This window comes from Thermobia domestica, chromosome 7 (assembly GCF_964235325.1).
Source record: "Thermobia domestica chromosome 7, izTheDome1.hap1.1, whole genome shotgun sequence".
NCBI classification, from domain to species: domain Eukaryota; kingdom Metazoa; phylum Arthropoda; class Insecta; order Zygentoma; family Lepismatidae; genus Thermobia; species Thermobia domestica.
In genome coordinates this window covers 51,888,908-51,908,991 of record NC_137460.1, presented here as the reverse complement: position 1 = coordinate 51,908,991, position 20,084 = coordinate 51,888,908, and the positions used below count along the sequence as shown (strand labels likewise).

The 20,084-nt window shown below is 37.1% G+C and overlaps 1 protein-coding gene across 8 annotated transcripts in view; it reads left to right on the top strand.

Moving 5' to 3' along the window:
* Positions 1-20,084, top strand: part of LOC145690089 (uncharacterized) — an 83,050-nt gene that overhangs the window by 32,718 nt on the left and 30,248 nt on the right. For all 8 annotated transcript variants that reach the window (XM_081764636.1, XM_081764635.1, XM_081764633.1 and 5 more), the window contains one exon: positions 15,440-15,628. In XM_081764636.1, the coding sequence (XP_081620762.1) occupies positions 15,440-15,628 (189 nt within the window). The remainder of the gene's footprint in view (positions 1-15,439; positions 15,629-20,084) is intronic.

Sequence of the window (20,084 nt, the reverse complement as noted above, 5' to 3'; positions counted from 1 at the left end):
AATTAATATAGGTTGAAAGTTTGATCAAGATAGGTCTGGTGGCTCAAGTGTTATTGTTTAATTTATTTTTATAGATTTCTCCCCTCCCCTTCCCCTTTTAAGTTCTACCGTTAAAGTGATATGATAAAAACCACCTCAGGTCCGAATCTCATCTATGTTGAAAATTTAATATCGGTTGGTGGTTTAAACGTGATGAAGTCACAAAGACAGTCAGTCACCTTTATTTTCACTTTTTTAACATATCTCCCCCTCCTCCTCCCCTTCGTTGCATTGTAAAAGGGAAATGAAGAAAACATCCCAGGCCCGAACCTTATCTATGTTGAAAGTTTGGTCGAGATCGGTCGGGTGGTTCAAGTTTTTAAATTTTATTTATTTTCATATATTTTCCCTCCTCTTTCTCTAAGATCTACTGTCAAAATGAAATGATAAAGAACTTCCGAGGTTTAAACTTCATCTATGTTGAAAATTTGATTGAGATCGATCGGGTGGTTCAAAAGTAATTAATTCACGAACATAGTCACTTTTATTATCCCCTTCCCTACGTTGCTCCGTTCAAGTGAAATAATAATAATAATAATAATAATAAAATCCCAGTCCCGAACCTCATCTGCATTGAAAACTTGATCAAGCTCGATCGGGTAGTACAAGAGTTAAGTTTCATTTATTTTTTTCTGTCCCCCTCCACTCCCTCCCCTAAGTTGTACCGTCAAAGTAAATAGCTAGAAACACTCCCAGACCAGAACCGCATCTACGTTGAAAATTTGATCGAGAGCGGTCGGGCGGTTCAAGAAATTAATAGCCACAAACATAGTCACTTTCAATTTTATGATCTAGATTAATAAAGTAGGTTATGTTTTTAAGTATCTCATTTTTCCATTCCAGGGTTCTTCTGGTTAGATTTTATATACATAATATAATGATATGATTTATTATATTCGTGTTAATGAAAGTGTGTTAAGTATTACATTAAACAATTGTGAGATACCAGTAACATAAAAAGGGGATTTTTAGGTAAGAAATTTTAAAATATTTATTCTGTGTTTGGGCACCTATTTTTTGATTGGGTCGGCATTCTAAGGCTTGTCCGTATTTTGGATCAAAAAATTATGACAACCCTGCTCATTGTGGAGTGCAAGTATGATTTCGTCAACTTCATTTTGCTGAAAGACTGTTTACAAGATGCGACAGATACGGGTAGTGTTATCAAAATCGGAAGAGCAGTTGCCAAACTTTTGTAAGCTTCAGTCCCCATTGAAGATGCATATTTCTGTGTGCCTTGTGGGGAAAAGTCAAGTTGTTCTTTAGCTTTTTGAGCACACCTTAGTGAACGGATTTATCCTTACAATCCTGAAATAATTCTACGGTATCCAGGTCATTCGGGTAGAACAAAGCCAAATCAGAGGAACATACTTTTAGCCTTTCCTCGTTATCATCTAGCTGCTGCAAAAAGTTGGCAAACCAAACTTAAAAAAAAAAAAAAACCTAAATACAGAAGGAAGCAATATAACATAATTCACGTATTTTTTTCTTTTGAATATTTGAACACTTGTCTTCTTATTGAACATTTTTTTCACTAAATTAGTTGGCTTAAGTTTAAGTTCATACGCCAGAAAACGAGAGCAAAAAAATGGGGAAACCAGTTAAGCAAAAAGGTTTCGCTCGCTGAAAATTCGAATTGTAAACGACAAAAGAAGAAAGGCAAAAAGAAAACAAATGAAGGAAAGACAATAGCGTCTACACCGAAGATCTTAGAGTACTAGCAATAGAGTGCTGGCACCCTAATAAAGCAGTATGTACGTTGATCCCTTCTTTGTGGCCTTCCCTTGAACTGATAAATAAATTAATAAACAGTGATATTTTAGGAAACTGGCTAAGAGACGGGGCCCCATTACTTGCATCATAAGACCTTAGGATGTAAACAATACAATATACTTCGACTTTTCTTTTACTATAATTTAATCTACACTCAGCATTTTACTTTAAATTTCTCTGAGAAATTTCCTTTAAATTTCTCTAAATTGAAGAGTGAATTTTTATGTTATTCATATTTTAATACATATACATTTTCCTTGAAAGTTCTTTGGGACCCAAAGAGAGTTAAACTTTTATTTTATTTATTTTCACCTACATTTGGCTTTTTCTTTATTTTTTGGGGGGGAGGAGAGTGAAACGTTTATTTTTATTTATTTATTTATTTATTTTATTTTTTTTTTTTTTTTACCTATATTCAGCCTTTTCCTTTAAATTTCTTTGGGCCCCCAAGATAATGAAACTGTTATTTTTAATTTACATTGTTTTTTCTTTAAATTTGCAAGTCCTCAAAAAGTTATTCATTTATTAGACAGATATTTCTGTTTTCATCTGTTACTTGGTGTAATATTGATTGACAATTAATTGCGTTTACTTTTAGGGAAAGTGTGGATTATAATCCTTGACGGCCCTTGTACGGCTCATGCTAACAAGGTTATTTAGTAATTATTTTTTACCTACCGTCCGGGGGCCCCCCACAAAGTGGTTACTGTAAAATTAGCGGTATTTTAATTTTGCAGTGATGAGGCCTCTTAAAGCTAGCGACTTTTTTTCTTTTGTTCAGTTATTTTAAGTTATACACTGTATGTGTCTGGGACCCACAGTTTACGATGGAATACAAACCACCGCAATGCATTCAAATTTCAGGGCTATCTCACTGGCAAGCAAACCCTGAACTTCGTGACTAAAGGTGCACTCGCTGGCCACTAGAGCAATGGGTAGGGCTGATAGCCACGCGGTAGACCGTATCCTCACACATAATCATCTCCTTGACATTCTTTTACACGCATTAATCTGGAAACTGCTGCAATTTGAGATCGCCCGACTTGACGCCAGAAGTTTTCTTACAGGTTGAGTAATAATCGAGTTATAAACATGGTTGAGGTGAGAGTTGTTCGAGATAGGACCAGGGTATAAAACTTGCGCGAAACCTCATCCATTCATTTCTCAGGAAAGGAAACCGGTATACTTTAATTGTACATTTGTGGAAGACGCAGTTAATGTAGAAGACATTTTGAAAAGTTTCTGATCTTGTTGTGAACATTCAACAGTTGTAGTCAGTAAGATGTTTATATATAACGGTTTCATCATCTGGCAGTGATGGATGTAGAACATCAGCTTGGGATCTTTTTTCAAGTTCAGATGTGTTTTCTCGGAAACCCCTGGTCGTTCGGTTGTTTTAATTTTACCGTAAGTTGGCTCAAACTGTTGCGTTGCAGCAAGTAATAGAGTTCACAGTTTTGGAATTGTAGCATTTTAAAATTCGATGAGTCCTTTGCAATTACGTATACAAATTTAACGTATAACTAAACGTATAGTGTATGTATACAGGCTGTTCCATGTATGTTTGTTGCGTCTGTCAATGTAGTGTGAGTTTTTTCTCGCTGGGTCGAAAATTCCATTCTATTGAGCCTTCTTCGAAAGGAGTACGTTGTATATTAACCACATTTTGCTCCAACGACTGAATCTCGGACAGATACCAGAGCTAACAGTCATTACCTTACCTGTGATCAGCAACAGGAAGACAAATATAACATTCGGAAGCTATACGGACAGCACCTGGTGAACTTAAGGTAGCAGTACTTCGCTATATTTAAGGTATGGGTGTACATTTTTGACTGACATGTACAAAGGTGCTTCACAAAGTGGTTATGAGCATCCAAAGAGACTTTCGGGAAAAAGTTCATGATGGTTGCCGGCTACTGCCACCGAGGCAAACTAAAGATTCGGAGGGTGAGGTACTGTAAAAAAATAAGTCGCAGTACTTCTGAGGTTGGTGTACGAGTAGGAGTTACCATAAGTGTATGGAAACTAGATCAACGTGGTCTACATTCATCAGTATAGAACTTCATCACTCCACAAGATCGTCCCTCGAATTCTACCAGGATATGAAATAGGCTATAGGCCATACTTATGAAACTTCAGATAGTAGGGCTTCGAACAAGAGATAATGTGACACTCTGAACAAGAGTATGTGACACTGAGTGGACTGGAATGCTGTGAAAGAGAAATGGAACAAGATCCCACATGTACTCCATCGGAGCTTTCTGCAATAAAAACTATGTTCCCGGGACATGGTTAGGAACGAGGGAGATACATCAAGGATTGCCGCATCTGATGCCATCTAATTTGTTAAATGATTGGTACATACAATTTGATCACATGTACACCGAACAGCCTCAGTATCTCACATATTCAATCTTAAGTTACTGATCTCCACTTTTTTAGTAAGTCAAAATTATGCATGGATAAGCCTCAAAGCAAATAATCCTTACGGATAGAGAAAATATACACATTGTAGTTTGATGGTTACAGTATATCAGTGGCGAGACCTGGTTTGTAACGAACATTACAGTGTTGTTTCAGTTTTTAAAGAAGTTTGATGTATCAAACCTTCTTTTATATTTACCCTGTCTGTCCGTGGTATCACGTTATGATGTGAGGCAGGCTACTGTAGCCGCCCCACCCGGGGGAGAGTGATTGGTACCTAACAAGCGAGCAAATAAACCTGCCCTTAAGTCCGGGATGTAGAGTGGTCACCTGCGCGGTACCTCTTGGCGTTGAGGAACAAGTAGGTAGGCAGAACCAAGATCCGAGTCACCCCCGGATCATCCCCTGATTCCTGGATTGGGTTGGACTGCCGGGCTGTGGTCATACGGTGAGATTTGGCAACTTGTGGCTATGTACTCTAACGGAAGGTGAGCTTGCCTTATCGCGCTCGGGTGCAATCTCTGCTTACGATGGTAGGATCTTACTCGATAAGGGAGGTGCTTTAGTTCGTAAAGGCATAGCAGAGACTTAGTCTCGTTCATACACCCTCCATTCCAAAAGGAACCGAACTTTTGAAAACAAATAGTACCACTAGTGCCATCTGTTGTAATATTTTACCGGTAGATGGCGTAGTCCCTCATTGACAACTGGTATAAATGTCATGACATTTGGATGCACGGCAACAAAGTTATTGCGTTTCAACTGTCAGTGTGTTGTGTACATCGGTCGGAAAATGAGTTTCAAACAAGGAGCTGCAATTGAGTTTTGTGTTAAACTGGGTAAAACTTTTAGTGAAACGCACCAAATGCTACAAAATGCATATGGTGATGAGTGTCTATCCCGTACGCAAGTTTACGAGTGGTTCAGGCGATTCAAATCGGGTAGAGAGACGCTGGATGATGATGAAAGATCAGGCCGTCCCAGAACCGGATTATCGGAAGAAAACATCGAAAAAGTGCGTGAATTCATCAAACATAACAAAAAAATCGTCGGTGAAAGTTATTGAAATGGAATTAGGCATTTCTCAAACAACCGCATACCGCATTTTGACCGAAGTTTTGGGCCTTAAGAAGGTTAATTCGCGGTTTGTACCACACAAACTCACCGAAGACCAAAAAGTTGATCGAATTGCGCATTGCAAAGACATCGTTAAAAGTGCTCGGCAGGATCGAAACTTCTTGAAATCGATTGTAACTGGTGACGAGACGTGGTGTTTTGAATATGAGCCCGAAACAAAGCGGCAAAGTGCTGAATGGAGAGCGCCGGATGAAGGAACACCCAAAAAAAGTCGCTTAGTGAAGTCAAAAGTTAAGGTGATGCTGATTTGTTTTTACGATTCAAAAGGAATTATCCACAAAGAATTTGTTCAGCCCGGCTAGACAGTCACTGGAGAGTTTTACTTGGGCGTCATGAAGCGTTTGCTGGCAAGAATTCGTCGTATTCGGCCCGAATATCGCGAAATCGGCAGTTGGACTCTTTTGGACGATAATGCACCATCACATCGTTCGCGACTTGTAACTGAATTTTTGGTCAAAAATCACATTATTCGGTTGCATCATCCGCCCTATTCATCAGATCTCGCTCCTTGCGATTTCTATCTGTTCCCGAAACTGCACTTGGCGATGAAAGGAAAGTGGCACGCATCGATTGATGCCATTGAGAAGGTAACGACCGCCGTCCTAAAGACCATTCCAATAAAGGACATGGAGAAGTCGTTTGACAACTTGTTGGAGCGTGCAAATATGTGTATCGATGCAGAAGGGGAATACATTGATTAATAAAAATGATTTGTTCCAAAATGTACATTGCTTTTTTGTTTTTTTTTAAAACGTTCGGTTTCTTTTGGAATGGAGGGTGTAGGTATCTGACAATTTAGTATGTGTCTTCTGACTAACGAAACGGGGTAAGTTCTGTCCAAAACAAAGGTTACTCGTAGATGGTGACCACCATAAGTGTGGTAAAAGACACTTTTATCTATACCTGTCCATGTGTCCGTCCAGGATGAGGAGGAAAAAAAAAAAACTTGATGGTTCACAATCAGTTTTCGCCAGGAGAGGGTCAGAAGTTTGGAGACAGTTCGTTAATGGAGATATCCAGATCGGAAGTGGTAGAAATAAACTAGTTATGGATTTAATGTTGATCATTGTATACCCAGAGCTATAATAGGTAGCAAAAAGTGGTTTCTGCAGCCGATTAAGCGTCCCAAGAATGCATTTAATCTCCATCCTTAATTCTCTACTAAAACCGGAAAACTTCTGGTTTTTGATGTTGATCTGACTTCTCTTTCCAACCTTAGAAAAAAGTAGATGTAAACAAACCAACAGAAACAGAGGCAATCTCGTTCATATAACGATTTAAGAAAATATATATTTCCAACAAAGTAGTAGTCATGTCAGTGGTTAATTACTTACCATCCGACCGTAGCCTTATACTTTGGAAATTATGCGACGACTATAAGCTAGCAGACAATCTTGGTTTCTTTTCACGTCTCTCGCTGCCGAACCATGTGAGCTGCGGAGTAAAATAGTTCGCTTTGTTTACGTCTATTTTGTTCTAAGCTGGAAAGACTTTAGAACAAAAACTATGAGAGAGAGCGAGAAGAGTTTTTTAAATCAATTTAGCGCTTTAAGAATAGGTACTATTTTCTCTCTTATCTCTGTATTTTACAGTTTCTTTCGGTTTAAACATTGATCGATGTATTCAAAAATGAACCTATTTTCTGCAATCAGTTAAACAAGTGTAATGAGTGCCGTACTTATCATTTTACGTCTACGTGTGCTGCTAGACTATAATGAATGTTATTTTCTTGCACAGAAGCAAACCAAAATAAAAATAAAGTGCAAATTGAAAACGTGTGTGCACAAGTATGAAACTTTAGTGCAATCTAGTACAGTATTTCACAAAAGAAAAGGAATATAAGAAAAGTTATTTCTTCCGTCTTGCTAGAACCAAAAGTTCCCTACCTCAGCTGGTGGCTAACGTGTGAGAGTTTCGTTCATGTAGTCCCGTGTTAGATTTCCGGTGGAAGGGCACAGAAAACAATTTTACAATCATTCACTTTCATTAATCATCAGTTTCCTTTATCCCACAGGGCATAATTGCGGGACGTTAAACTAATAATTTATTTTAAGGAACTAAAGTAATATGAGGTATATGATTGTATAATGACATTTGCTATGTAATGCATCATAGAGAGCTACTTCACAGAGCACACAGAGAATACACTCGAGGAGTTTGGCAAACATTCTTTAAATGACAAGGAATGAAGTCTTAACCCATTGAGATACTAGTGGACCTTCGCTCCCTCAATATTAAACTTTACCCGGATTGTTACGAAAGCTGTTATATTCTGCAAGCTTGCCGAGCAAAATGTAAAGCCGCTAATTTAATCGGGGTTGTTAAGATACTAAGAAAACAGTTTACACTTCTCTCAAAAAAAGAACATATGGTAGTCGTTTCATAATGTATTAATGTACATAATTCGTACCGATGTCGGAAAATGTACCAGAATACTATTTGGTCTAGGAATTAATTCGTGCGGTTGGTACGCACACATTGAAGCTGTAGTACAAACACAAAATACATAAATACCTTAAGAAAAATATTGTCCATCGCTAGCCACCACTTTCGCCCATCTGTCAGGCAATGTACGGATTCCGTGGCGAAAGAAGTCCTCATCCTTGGAACCGATCCAGTCAGAGACCCATGTTTCGATATCTTCTGAAGAAGTAAACCGCTGTCCAATTAAATCGTTGTTCATGCAATCGAACAAGTAGTAGTCCGAAGGAGCAACGTCTGGTGAATACGGCGGGTGGGGTAAAACTTCCCATCCGACATTTTCTAAATAGGTTTTGACCGGTTTTGCGACATGTGGGCGAGCGTTATCATGTTGAACAATAAGTTTATCATGTCTGTTCTCCCATTCTGGTCGTGTTCTGGCCAGAGCTTGCTTCAAACGCATTAATTGTCGTCGATAACGTTCTCCATTCATAGTTTCACCCGGTTGCAGCAGCTCATAGTACACCACACCTTTCATATCCCACCATATGCACAGCATAACCTTTGCACAGTGAATATCTCGTTTTGGTTGTGATGGACCTGGTTCACCTGGTTTCACCCAGGCCTTTTTTCGTTTAGGGTTCTCGTAATGGATCCACTTCTCATCACCCGTAATAATTCGATGCAGAAACCCCTTTCTGCTCTGTCGTTGAAGCAGCAATTCGCAAATGGTTTTTCGTCTTTCAACGTCTCTGTCTTTCAATTCATGTGGAACCCAATGTGACATGTTTTGAATCATTCCCATGGCTTTCAAGCGTTTGGAGACTGTTGTTTGATCAACGCCTAATGCTGCTGCAAGTTGTTCCTGCGTTTGACACGAATCCTGCTCGAGCAATGCTGTCAATTCTTCGTCTTGAAATTTTTTTTGGCTGTCCAGCTCGCTCTTGGTCTGCCAAGCCGAAATCACCACTTCTAAACCGTGCAAACCACTTCTGGCACGCTCGCTCAGCTAGAGCATGGTCACCATACACTTCCACCAAAATACGATGACTTTCAGTCGCACTTTTCTGCATGTTAAAGTAATGCAGCAGGACACCCCGCAAAAACACTTTATCAGGCACAAATTGCGCCATGTTCACTTAACTACAAACTGGTGTTGTTGACGCTTTAATCCACTGCCCTATACTACGAACGATACGCGATGACAGGGGTTTGCAACACATGTGTGGATACACGGAACTGTGGGACGCTCCGTTCATTGTGCCATCTCTTGTCCACCCGCACGAATTAATTCCTAGACCAAATAAATAACAATGAAAGAAATAATGTTAATCAGAAATAGTTAATTATTCATATTATCGGAACACAATATTTACGGAAGATGGAAATAAAAGAAAATGTGATTACTGTTGATGTCTATTTATTTGCAAGAAACATCCTTTGTATTCGGCACTTCAAACGTAACGAAAGAATTACTCAAGAATTATTACATTACTTTCTACAAGTATGAGAAATCACATGACACTTTGCTAGGGACTGATATTTATTTACAATACCTACGTTGCAAATAAAAAGTGGCAATCTTCACGCCAATTTATTTGGAATTGCATGCATTTAACACGTTACGAGTCTATTCCAGTTCTTTTAGAGAGATAGAACTTTCAGTATCCATCTCTTCCATTAACCCTGTGTATTCCTCTTTTCCAGACTACTAAGACTTGTATTGTATTATTCGAAAAACCTCGAATTGGCATATCAGGTTGATATATTGTCTACATACAATACATAATGTATATTGTTTACATTATCTACATGTTTACGATGGTTATGTAAACATAGAATATAAATTTTTACGCGTAGACTCACAGAATTTTAAAAAAAAAAAGCGTCCCAAAAATACACAGTGCTACTAACGCTGAAAGTGATGCACTTCAAATTTCAATATTAATTGAAAACGGGGGTGCTCCACATTCGAGTTTAGGACGCAGGTTGCGTTCATAAGATTGTTTGAGGTTATAATTGTAAGTAGTACAGTCAAGCCGTAGAATTGTAAATCTAAAGGGAGGAAGATTTGTGAGAGAATGGTAAATATGGAGAGACGGACACCATGCCATATACACCAAACTTCTTTATCTGATGTACATGTGACACTGCTGCTTATTTGATTGTCAAATACCGTTACATGCAGTAGTACTAATTTTCTCACAAAATAAGTTTATCTCACGTTTGTAATCGAAGAAACCTTCTGTTACTTTCTAATCATGTTAAGAACATGCATAAACTCTTTTTAAAATGTAGGAAAAGAACAGTTGAGAATGCTTCAAAGAGCATTGCCAGAACGAACTTAAAAGTATTTTATTAACTTCTACAAGCTTGATCCAATTGTTCAATGTACTTTATTATACTCATTAAACAATTGTTTATTAAACAATATGTTTATTTGTAGTTTCCTTTAGTACTATTTTTTTCCCACATGTTTTGTTTAGAAAAATGACCACAAGTAATCACATTTTCTTTGCATCCATCTTCCGCAACTGTTCAAACTTTTTATGATATTTTGTCTTACGAAGACACATGCTCAAAATTGAAAAATTCGAAAGTTATATATATATATATTTATTTAATTAATTAAATAATTCAGTAACGCACTTTTTAAGTTCGTTGAATGTAGACATAAAATGCCCGAAATAGGGATGAATATTTCTCTTAAAACTGCAAAACAAACAATATAAAAGACAATGTTAAATACGTACGTTTACACGGAATGTTGCCAATGCATACCAAAAAAAAAAAAAAAAAAAAAAATAGACGTAAAAAAATGAAAAGAACATTGTTAATAATAGTAATTATAAGAACGCGAAGCGGGAGTCCCGAATTGATTCCCAGTGAGTGTTCATGTTCGGATCTCATCTTAGGCAATAGGTCCAAGTCTCATTAGCCCAGTCAATAAAGGTTTTTGCAAGGAAAAAATTTGGGTAAAGCTGATTTTCTCCCAAGTGATAGACCACTATGAGGGGAACATTTTCCCAAAAGTCCCCGCCCCTCCCCCTGGAGCTTTCCCCCCACGCCCCCTCAAATTTAAAAAATGGGCGTTTTAGAAAAAAGGCCATATCTTCAAAACTAATGGACATATTGACATACTTCTTTTCTCGTAATCTGTTAAATGTGCTCTACAATTTCGTATTCCTTAAAGTTTTTCATAAACCTAATGGTTTCTTGGCAATTTTAACCTAAAGAGTAAAAGATGAAAAAAATCGCCCGCGCCATTTTGTTTTTCCTCTTATATTTCCTTAGTGAGTTGTGATATGGAAAAATGTTTCAAATAAATCTTAAAGAGCATAAAATTATCTTTCCAACGGTGTATATATTGTGGGGGTTACTCTTAAAATTAGCCATGTAGCGAGGTAAGTTTGAAGACGAACGGGCTCAAATTTTCGCCTCAAATATCAGTCACTATGTTTCATTTCGGAAAAAAAAAAAAAAAAAGACAAAGCTTTTTGTTTTTCAAATAATAAACCACTGCATTGTTAAAAAAGCATTTTTGTTTAGTCCTGCCTCCCCTGTGAAGCTTTAACCCTTACTCTATCCCCATTACCATTCCAAATTTAAAATAAGTGTTTCTGACAAAAGGTTTTATCTCCAAAACTATTCAACACTCATAATTTTCACATTCTGTTTTATTCTTATAAAGTGATAAATTATTTTATTTTATTTTCTATTTTTTTATAAATCGAATAATTTCTAGATAAATAAACTATAAAAATTTGAAATATTTTGTTTCCTCTTCCTTTCCCTATTTTTTGCCTTGGATCTCCTCAGTCAATTAGCATATGAAATTATATCTATAACATTTTTTATTATGTTTACATCTTAATTTTGAACATGTCCCCTATACTTACTGCAATATTTTCAACTTAATCTTCCGTAGCTATACAGTATACTATTTAATTTTCGGATGATGATTCTACAAGTTCTTCCTCGGAATAGAAATGTGAATTTAGGCAAGACAGCTCACTACAGTGCTCACACATTGCAGAGCAATCTATTTTAGTTATTTTACATTTACAGTATTGGCCACATCCTTGCTTACACGAACATGATATTATGTACAGAAGCTCGTCTGGTGCAAATGGATTGGATGTGGGAATAGGTTTCAATGTCTTTTTGGAGCGTCCGTTTTCTTGAATTAATTCTATCCTCCAATCCCATTCTGTGTCAGGAAGTTTATTTCCTAACCATTTCTGTACTTGCAAAAATACTCTGAGCGAATGTTCATTACACACTTCAGAAGTTGGAGGTAGTTTGGCCAGGTCAAAGTTAGATCTTAGTGAACTTTTCTTTGTCAAAGACAAAAATCTGTGGTATCGGCCTTCATTCAAATTTGAGTATTTTCCCAAACCATACAAAGCCAAAACTGATTTTTCACCTGTAGATAATATTTCTCCTTTAGATTTTGAAATATCCAAAAACACTGGCCCAGTTTTGAAATTCCGGTGATTTGAGCATATCTATTACTTTTAATTTGCCCATACCATAAACACGATGTCGTGTCACATCCTGTAAACGCATAACAGAACAAAAGTAGTTGTAATTACAGTCAATCCCCGTTTCACGAGTTCAGACTCCAGAGCCAAAGATAATCTCTTCTTATTGTTTCTATTACCTAAGAACTCGTCTTTCCCCTTGGCACATACTGTGTTTTGACAAAAAAAATTGTCTTGTGAAGATTTTTTCGCCGCTCTCCTGTTTTGTTCATTTTTCGTGGTAGGCTCACTAGGGTAACCATCAAAAACAACGATAGATTTTTGACCATATTTATTAAGAACATGTGTACAATAGTTCTCTAAGACAGCTCCAAAGGTACAATTTTTTGGCCATGGCAGATGGTGAAGAAGAAACCCTCCGTCTCCAATATATGTTGCATCCTTTACATCTAGTTCTTCGATGATTCCTTCTTCAAAAACTTTCATCAAGGATGATTTTGTACCTTTTCGAAGAGAAACTTCGTCAAACAGAGCTGGTGGGCGTACTGCCAATTCATATTCGAAATATGTCTTTAATTTGTTGGCGCTATCACAGACACACAATATCCGACTAAAAAGCTGTTGAGAATTGATATTGACCTCTTTTGATCTTACTCTTGCTGACTTCTGTGCTGCCTGTGTCTTCACCATATCTTTTCTGTGCAGTTTGAGTTCTTAGAAATTTTTACCTTTAACTTTGTTTATGGTAGACAATCCGACATCGTATGCTTGATCACAGTTTATTGAATCATCACAAACAAACCCAGTGGCCAAAGAGACCAGTTCACCAGACAACTTTGTAAAAGGATTGTGTTCTTGTAACCAAGCTGTAAACTTCTGTAAGTCTGACAAGTCTTTCTTCTTTCTGGATTCTCGTAGTTCAACGTGCTGTTCGCTAAACTGCACTGCTGTTCCGAAAAATTCTTCTACAGACTCATGGACTTTGAGAAAGAATGGTGTTCCAAGTACCCATTTTGAAAGAGTATTGTCAGTAATGCCACGGCCATGTGTCAGTCCTCCAACAGATTTCATGGGTCGCATCAAATCTTGTTCTATGCACATATCAGACCACGTTCCTTACCAGTACTTGCCTTTCCGCCTAATAGTAAAGAATCCTTTCTCCTTAAAAAGAACCAGTTCTTGATTTGTGAGTTTTGATTCAAGTTTGCACATCTCTTGTGCATACAAGTGGGCGGATTTAGCATAGGGGACATGTCCGGCAGCATGAAAATATGGGAGAATTTGAATTGTTGTATTCAAATGTAAATCCCAGTTTCCTGATCTTTTTGCAAAGATAAACAACATTATAAGGTTTGAAGGTGCCTTTGTGTCAATTTCTGCTGGTTTTGCACAAAGAAAACAATCTTTTCTAAAGTCAAATTTCACTTCCGAACTCCTCAAAACCGAAGATGCCAATGAAGATGAATTACTTTCGCATTTATCTGATTTTCTAATAGCAGCGTTAATACTCGAAGGTCTAGTATAATTTTGCCTGCATCTTTTATGAACTGTAATATTTTGTTTCCCTTTCAACTTTTCATGAAGCCCATCGTTGAGCTTTAAGCTACTTTCAATAATCGTTTTCAGCCCCCTTTTCAACTATTACGGTATCTCCTTCCAATTCATCCCCACAAATAATACATGAGAAACTTGAACTGGCCATTGTCATCAAAAATAGAATGAAAGAACTATTTTTCTTTTATTATTAAACAGCTTTAGATGGGAAATCTTTCCTGCAATATAGCACAAAGTATTTCACAGAGACGCTGAACACAACCACCTAGCTCACCAGTTGTTATGAGTCAACTGACTCGTTTGTTCTTCACGAAGTCTGATAAAGATTGAGTGAAAGGGGCAGTGTTGCCAACAACGTGAACAATAATGTCGCTACACATACAGCCTACATTGTCTAAACATACTGCAAATGTCAATAGAAACATTAATTTTAATAAAGTAATGCTCATTTGGTCATTTAACCACATTAAAACTACATTTTTATATATATATATATTTTCTTATTAATACCAAAATCATATGACACAACTACAAAACTTCTTTTGATGGATGATGCTCATTTTTAACTTTAGAATGGGAAGGGAGTAAGGCGGGAGATCCAGAAGAGAGAAGGGATATCACGAAAATGCTTTTCTAACAATGCAGTGGTTTATTATTTGAAAAACAAAAAGCTTTGTCTTTTTTTTTTTTTCCGAAATGAAACATAGTGGCTAATATTTGAGGCGAAAATTTGAGCCCACTCGTCTTCAAACTTACCTCGCTACATGGCTAATTTTAAGAGTAACCCCCACAATATATACACCGTTGGAAAGATAATTTTATGCTCTTTAAGATTTATTTGAAACATTTTTCCATATCACAACTCACTAAGGAAATATAAGAGGAAAACTAAGTGGCGCGGGCTATTTTTTTCATTTTTTACTCTTTAGGTTAAAATTGCCAAGAAACCATTAGGTTTATGAAAAACTTTAAGGAATACGAAATTGTAGAGCACATTTAACAGATTACGAGAAAAGAAGTATGTCAATATGTCCATTAGTTTTGAAGATATGGCCTTTTTTCTAAAACGCCCATTTTTTAACTTTGAGGGGGCGTGGGGGGAAAGCTCCAGGGGGAGGGTCGGGGACTTTTGGGAAATTGTTCCTCTCATAGTGGTCTATCACGTGAGAGAAAATCAGCTTTACCCAATTTTTTTCTGAACTTTGATGTTTTTTGACCTTCATTGACTGGGCTACATATAGTCTCGTGCTGAGAGAGGCTCTAAACTCCAACAAAGTAAGCAAGTTAGCTTTGAAAATACTGAGGTTGTTTTAGTATGAAGAATTAGAACGCGTTCTCTTTCCAACGTAGGACATGGAAGTAGGTAGTAAGTGATTGTAACGGGAAGGAAAGAAAGAAATACTCGTCCAGTAATTTGTAAAGAAAGCTTGTACTAAATAAGTGACATTAATGAAATAGGACTGGTATTATTTTTGGCATCCAAGATTTTAGCAGTGAATGTAAGACAAAAAATAAACAAATGAAGAAATTGAAATATTGCTTTTGAACTTAAATGACTGGTGTTAATTGTGATAAATCTGTTCAGTAGTGAAAATTGTTTGCAGGAAGCTAAAGAAAACAAGGATGAAGAGAAAGGTGATGAGAAGAAAGCAAAGAAACGGAAGAAGGAGAAACCAAAGGATGAAAAAGAGGAAACTGAAAATGCTGCAGACGCCGAAGTAGCCGAGAATGGTGAAGAAAAGAAAGAAAAAGAGGAAAAGGACAAGAAAGGTGAAGAGAAAAGTCCAACCAAGGTAAGGAAATGTTTACAGTTTTTTTTATTGTTCGCATCAGAATTTTCGCATTTTCTTACTGAAACTTTATTAACCTACCTTAATCAATTTCTTGATAAAAGCCTTTAGCACTGATCGTCTACATTTATTTTGTCTTTAAAGGCTCATCTTTTCATGGCATTTCCGCATTGTCAGTGTGTTCTTCTTGGATTTGTTTCACGTACAGTGTATTGAACCTGTTTCTTATTGGTTGGCCTGACCTTTCCTTTCATTTGAAGTCAAGAAAGACAAAAACGCAAAATGTCATTTTTTATTGGATTTGAGTTAAGAGCTGAACACATGTTGGCAGGGTTCTTACAAATCTGGAAAACAGGGAAAAGTCAGGGAAAATGAAACTAAGGTCAAATGTCAGGGAAAATTGGGGACTTTTCTCAGGAAATGAAACTATTGTCTGTCTTACATATTTAAGATAAGCCAATAATTCAGGTATTGTTTGTTAAAAGAAGCACTACAAATAAATGATTTTCGTTGAGTTTTAGGAGTTGTGTTTATAGTATGTAAACTTGTTAAGTGGTTACTACTTCTTGTACAGTTGTACACATTATTTCTAATATTAAGAATGTAATTTATGAAGATATTTTGATTTGTTACACTCCATGTTCTTTCTGTTGGGAACATAATAGCGTAGAAGTACTGTTAAGTAAATGAGGGTAATTTGCTACTACTCAATGCTTTTTCACACCATAGACTATGAACATTTTTTAAAGAATATATGATAAAATTTAGATGCCGATGTCCAATGGAGAAGACTGAAGGCAAGCTCTAGAAGTTAAAAGTAACCTGAAAGCCCCAAAGGATGTAGATACAGGATTCGGGGCAGAAAAAAGAAATGCATTGGGAAGCTTAAAAATGTGAAGAAAGTAGACAAGTATAGTTTCTTCAATGATCGCCAAAAATTTTTGATAGGCACTACTGAAAAATTACTTGAGAAATGTCCTCTTAGATTTCCCTTACTCGTGCCATTTCATGCCTTGATCCTGAGGTCTTTCAAGCCTTTTCTTGCATAAACCTAAAATTGACCGGATATGGATGACGTAGTGCTTGGAAATACTGTCAGTCGTTTCGTCTCGATGATATTAAAGCAGAGCTAATTCAGAAAGAGTTCAAATCTTTTTTTCAGCCGTCTAAAAGTGTGTTGGCGTCTTATTTTAATTCAGATAAAAGCAAAACAAATCGTGATGAGTTTTATAAATCAGTCCTAAGTGGCAAAAGTGAATTCAAACACTTGTGGAGTCTTGTGAAAATGACGAATTTTTTCACATGGAAATGCAAATGTAGTCTGGTATTTCTATTAACAAAAGTTTATTGGTAGAAAATTTGCAAGAGGCTTCTTCAGTAGCCCAACGACAACTGGTACAGGTCGTAAAAGTCACGAAAGATACGATCTATCAGTCATAAAAGTCACGAAATCGGAAAACGGTCATGAAAGTCAAGAAAAAGTCACGAAATTAGCTTTTGGGTCACGAATTTTTATTATCTACAAGTATAAGTAAAGATTGGAAAACTTTGTTCTAAAATACGTCAAAATTCACCGCCAAAAATGTCTATGGTCGGCTTTAGACGCTAACAAATCGCAAGCAAAGCACGGTTCTATCGCATGCATGAAAATTCGGTTTAATTCGCACCCCACCTACGCATCTAACCAGTTTACTCAATTGTGAGAAGAAACTAAGTTTTTATCGCTCCAGGGAACAGCCTTTGAAAGTAGAGATAACATAGATAAGTGCTAAAGAATATAGGTACTGCTATTAGATTTTGAATATTTCGAAATTATGGTTTGGTAAAGAAAAGATCATGAAAAAGTCACGAAATTTCATTTTGGAATTTTAGTAGATATCCTGTGGTAGATTGTTTGGCCTACATACGTGGAATTACATGTCTGAATGCTTCAGATCCAGAACTCCAGTAAAAGGTGCGAGAACAAGATACAATTCGGCTTTGGAAGGAAGGAAGAAAGAGGGGGGGGGGGGAGAAAATGAGAGGTCTCAGACAGTACTTAAACGGAGAAGAATGGCTAAGTTAAAAGAACTAGAAAAAACTATTGGAATGAGAAGAAATAGAAAATGAGATCAAAATTTTAAAGCAGTCAATCTAAGTAACTGAAACAAGTAATCATAGCTATTATTGTGAAAAGCTTTTAAGTAGGTTGCTACGTACTTAATATAATTGAAGTTTTTTTGGAGCAAAAGATCCAATATATTTCAGGCAAAAATTTTCTTGTAGGTCTTATATCTGATCGTGTAGCCAAGCCAAAACTATCACTTAACTCAGTATGATGTGCTTATTTCGTAAAGAATAAGAAAACTCGATTTAGGGTTCGTTCAAAAATTTTGTGGCCCTCTGATCCAAAAAATCCAATATATTCAATCAAAAATTTTCTTGTACACCTCATATCTCGAGAACTACATATTTGGTCTAGGAATTAATTCGTGCGGGTGGACAAGAGATGGCGCAACGAACGGAGCGTCCCACAGTTCCGTGTATCCACACATGTGTTGCAAACCCCTGTCATCGCGTATCGTTCGTAGTATAGGGCAGTGGATTAAAGCGTCAACAACACCAGTTTGTAGTTAAGTGAACATGGCGCAATTTGTGCCTGATAAAGTGTTTTTGCGGGGTGTCCTGCTGCATTACTTTAACATGCAGAAAAGTGCGACTGAAAGTCATCGTATTTTGGTGGAAGTGTATGGTGACCATGCTCTAGCTGAGCGAACGTGCCAGAAGTGGTTTGCACGGTTTAGAAGTGGTGATTTCGGCTTGGCAGACCAAGAGCGAGCTGGATAGCCAAAAAAATTTCAAGACGAAGAATTGACAGCATTGCTCGAGCAGGATTCGTGTCAAACGCAGGAACAACTTGCAGCAGCATTAGGCGTTGATCAAACAACAGTCTCCAAACGCTTGAAAGCCATGGGAATGATTCAAAACATGTCACATTGGGTTCCACATGAATTGAAAGACAGACGTTGAAAGACGAAAAACCATTTGCGAATTGCTGCTTCAACGACAGAGCAGAAAGGGGTTTCTGCATCGAATTATTACGGGTGATGAGAAGTGGATCCATTACGAGAACCCTAAACGAAAAAAGGCCTGGGTGAAACCAGGTGAACCAGGTCCATCACAACCAAAACGAGATATTCACTGTGCAAAGGTTATGCTGTGCATATGGTGGGATATGAAAGGTGTGGTGTACTATGAGCTGCTGCAACCGGGTGAAACTATGAATGGAGAACGTTATCGACGACAATTAATGCGTTTGAAGCAAGCTCTGGCCAGAACACGACCAGAATGGGAGAACAGACATGATAAACTTATTGTTCAACATGATAACGCTCGCCCACATGTCGCAAAACCGGTCAAAACCTATTTAGAAAATGTCTGATGGGAAGTTTTACCCCACCCGCCGTATTCACCAGACGTTGCTCCTTCGGATTACTACTTGTTCGATTGCATGAACAACGATTTGATTGGACAGCGGTTTACTTCTTCAGAAGATATCGAAACATGGGTCTCTGACTGGATCGCTTCCAAGGATGAGGACTTCTTTCGCCACGGAATCCGTACATTGCCTGACAGATGGGCGAAAGTGGTGGCTAGCGATGGACAATATTTTTCTTAAGGTATTTATGTATTTTGTGTTTGTACTACAGCTTCAATGTGTGCGTACCAACCGCACGAATTAATTCCTAGACCAAATACAAGTGTAGCCAATCCACACTATTACTTAACTCAGTATCATATTCCGTAAAAAAAATACGAAAACACGATTTAAGGGCCGTTCAAAAATTTTGTAGCTCCTGATCCAAAAACTAATTATCGGCCAAGATAGCAATCTATTGATGCATTTTTTTTGATCATTCCTAAAATTCTTGACGAAGATCGTAATCTTTTTGATTTTTTTTTTAATCATTCCTACAATCTTGGTTAGCGTTTAATATGTTGTATAATATGTACAACATAATAAATTTGTTTCGTTGTGATAACAATTAGGATCTATTGCAATAACTGAAAATAAAATGGTACAGTCCGCAGCAAAAAACCTGCAACATAAGTATCTAAGTTTGTGAAACGACAGTCTTTTGCTCCAAAATAAGTGTGCAGGGGAGGACGCTGTTTCTCCTGGCGAGATTTGTGCCACTTAGACGTTATGTTGATTCCCTGCGCTGTTAGGCGTAGTTTCACAAACTCATATGCTCATGTTGCAGGTTTTTTGCTGACAGTTTTTGGAAGCGCATCTTATTATTATTATTATTATTATTTTTAATTAATAGAATCAATTTGTTGAAATTTTTTAAAAAATTTCTTAAGTTACAGGTGCTCATTGGGGAGAAGGGTGGTCAGTTTCTTAGGTTTTTTAAAGAAATTTAACGTTAATGTTTAATATTTGAAGATGTCTCATAAAGTTTCTTCACTAGCTCAA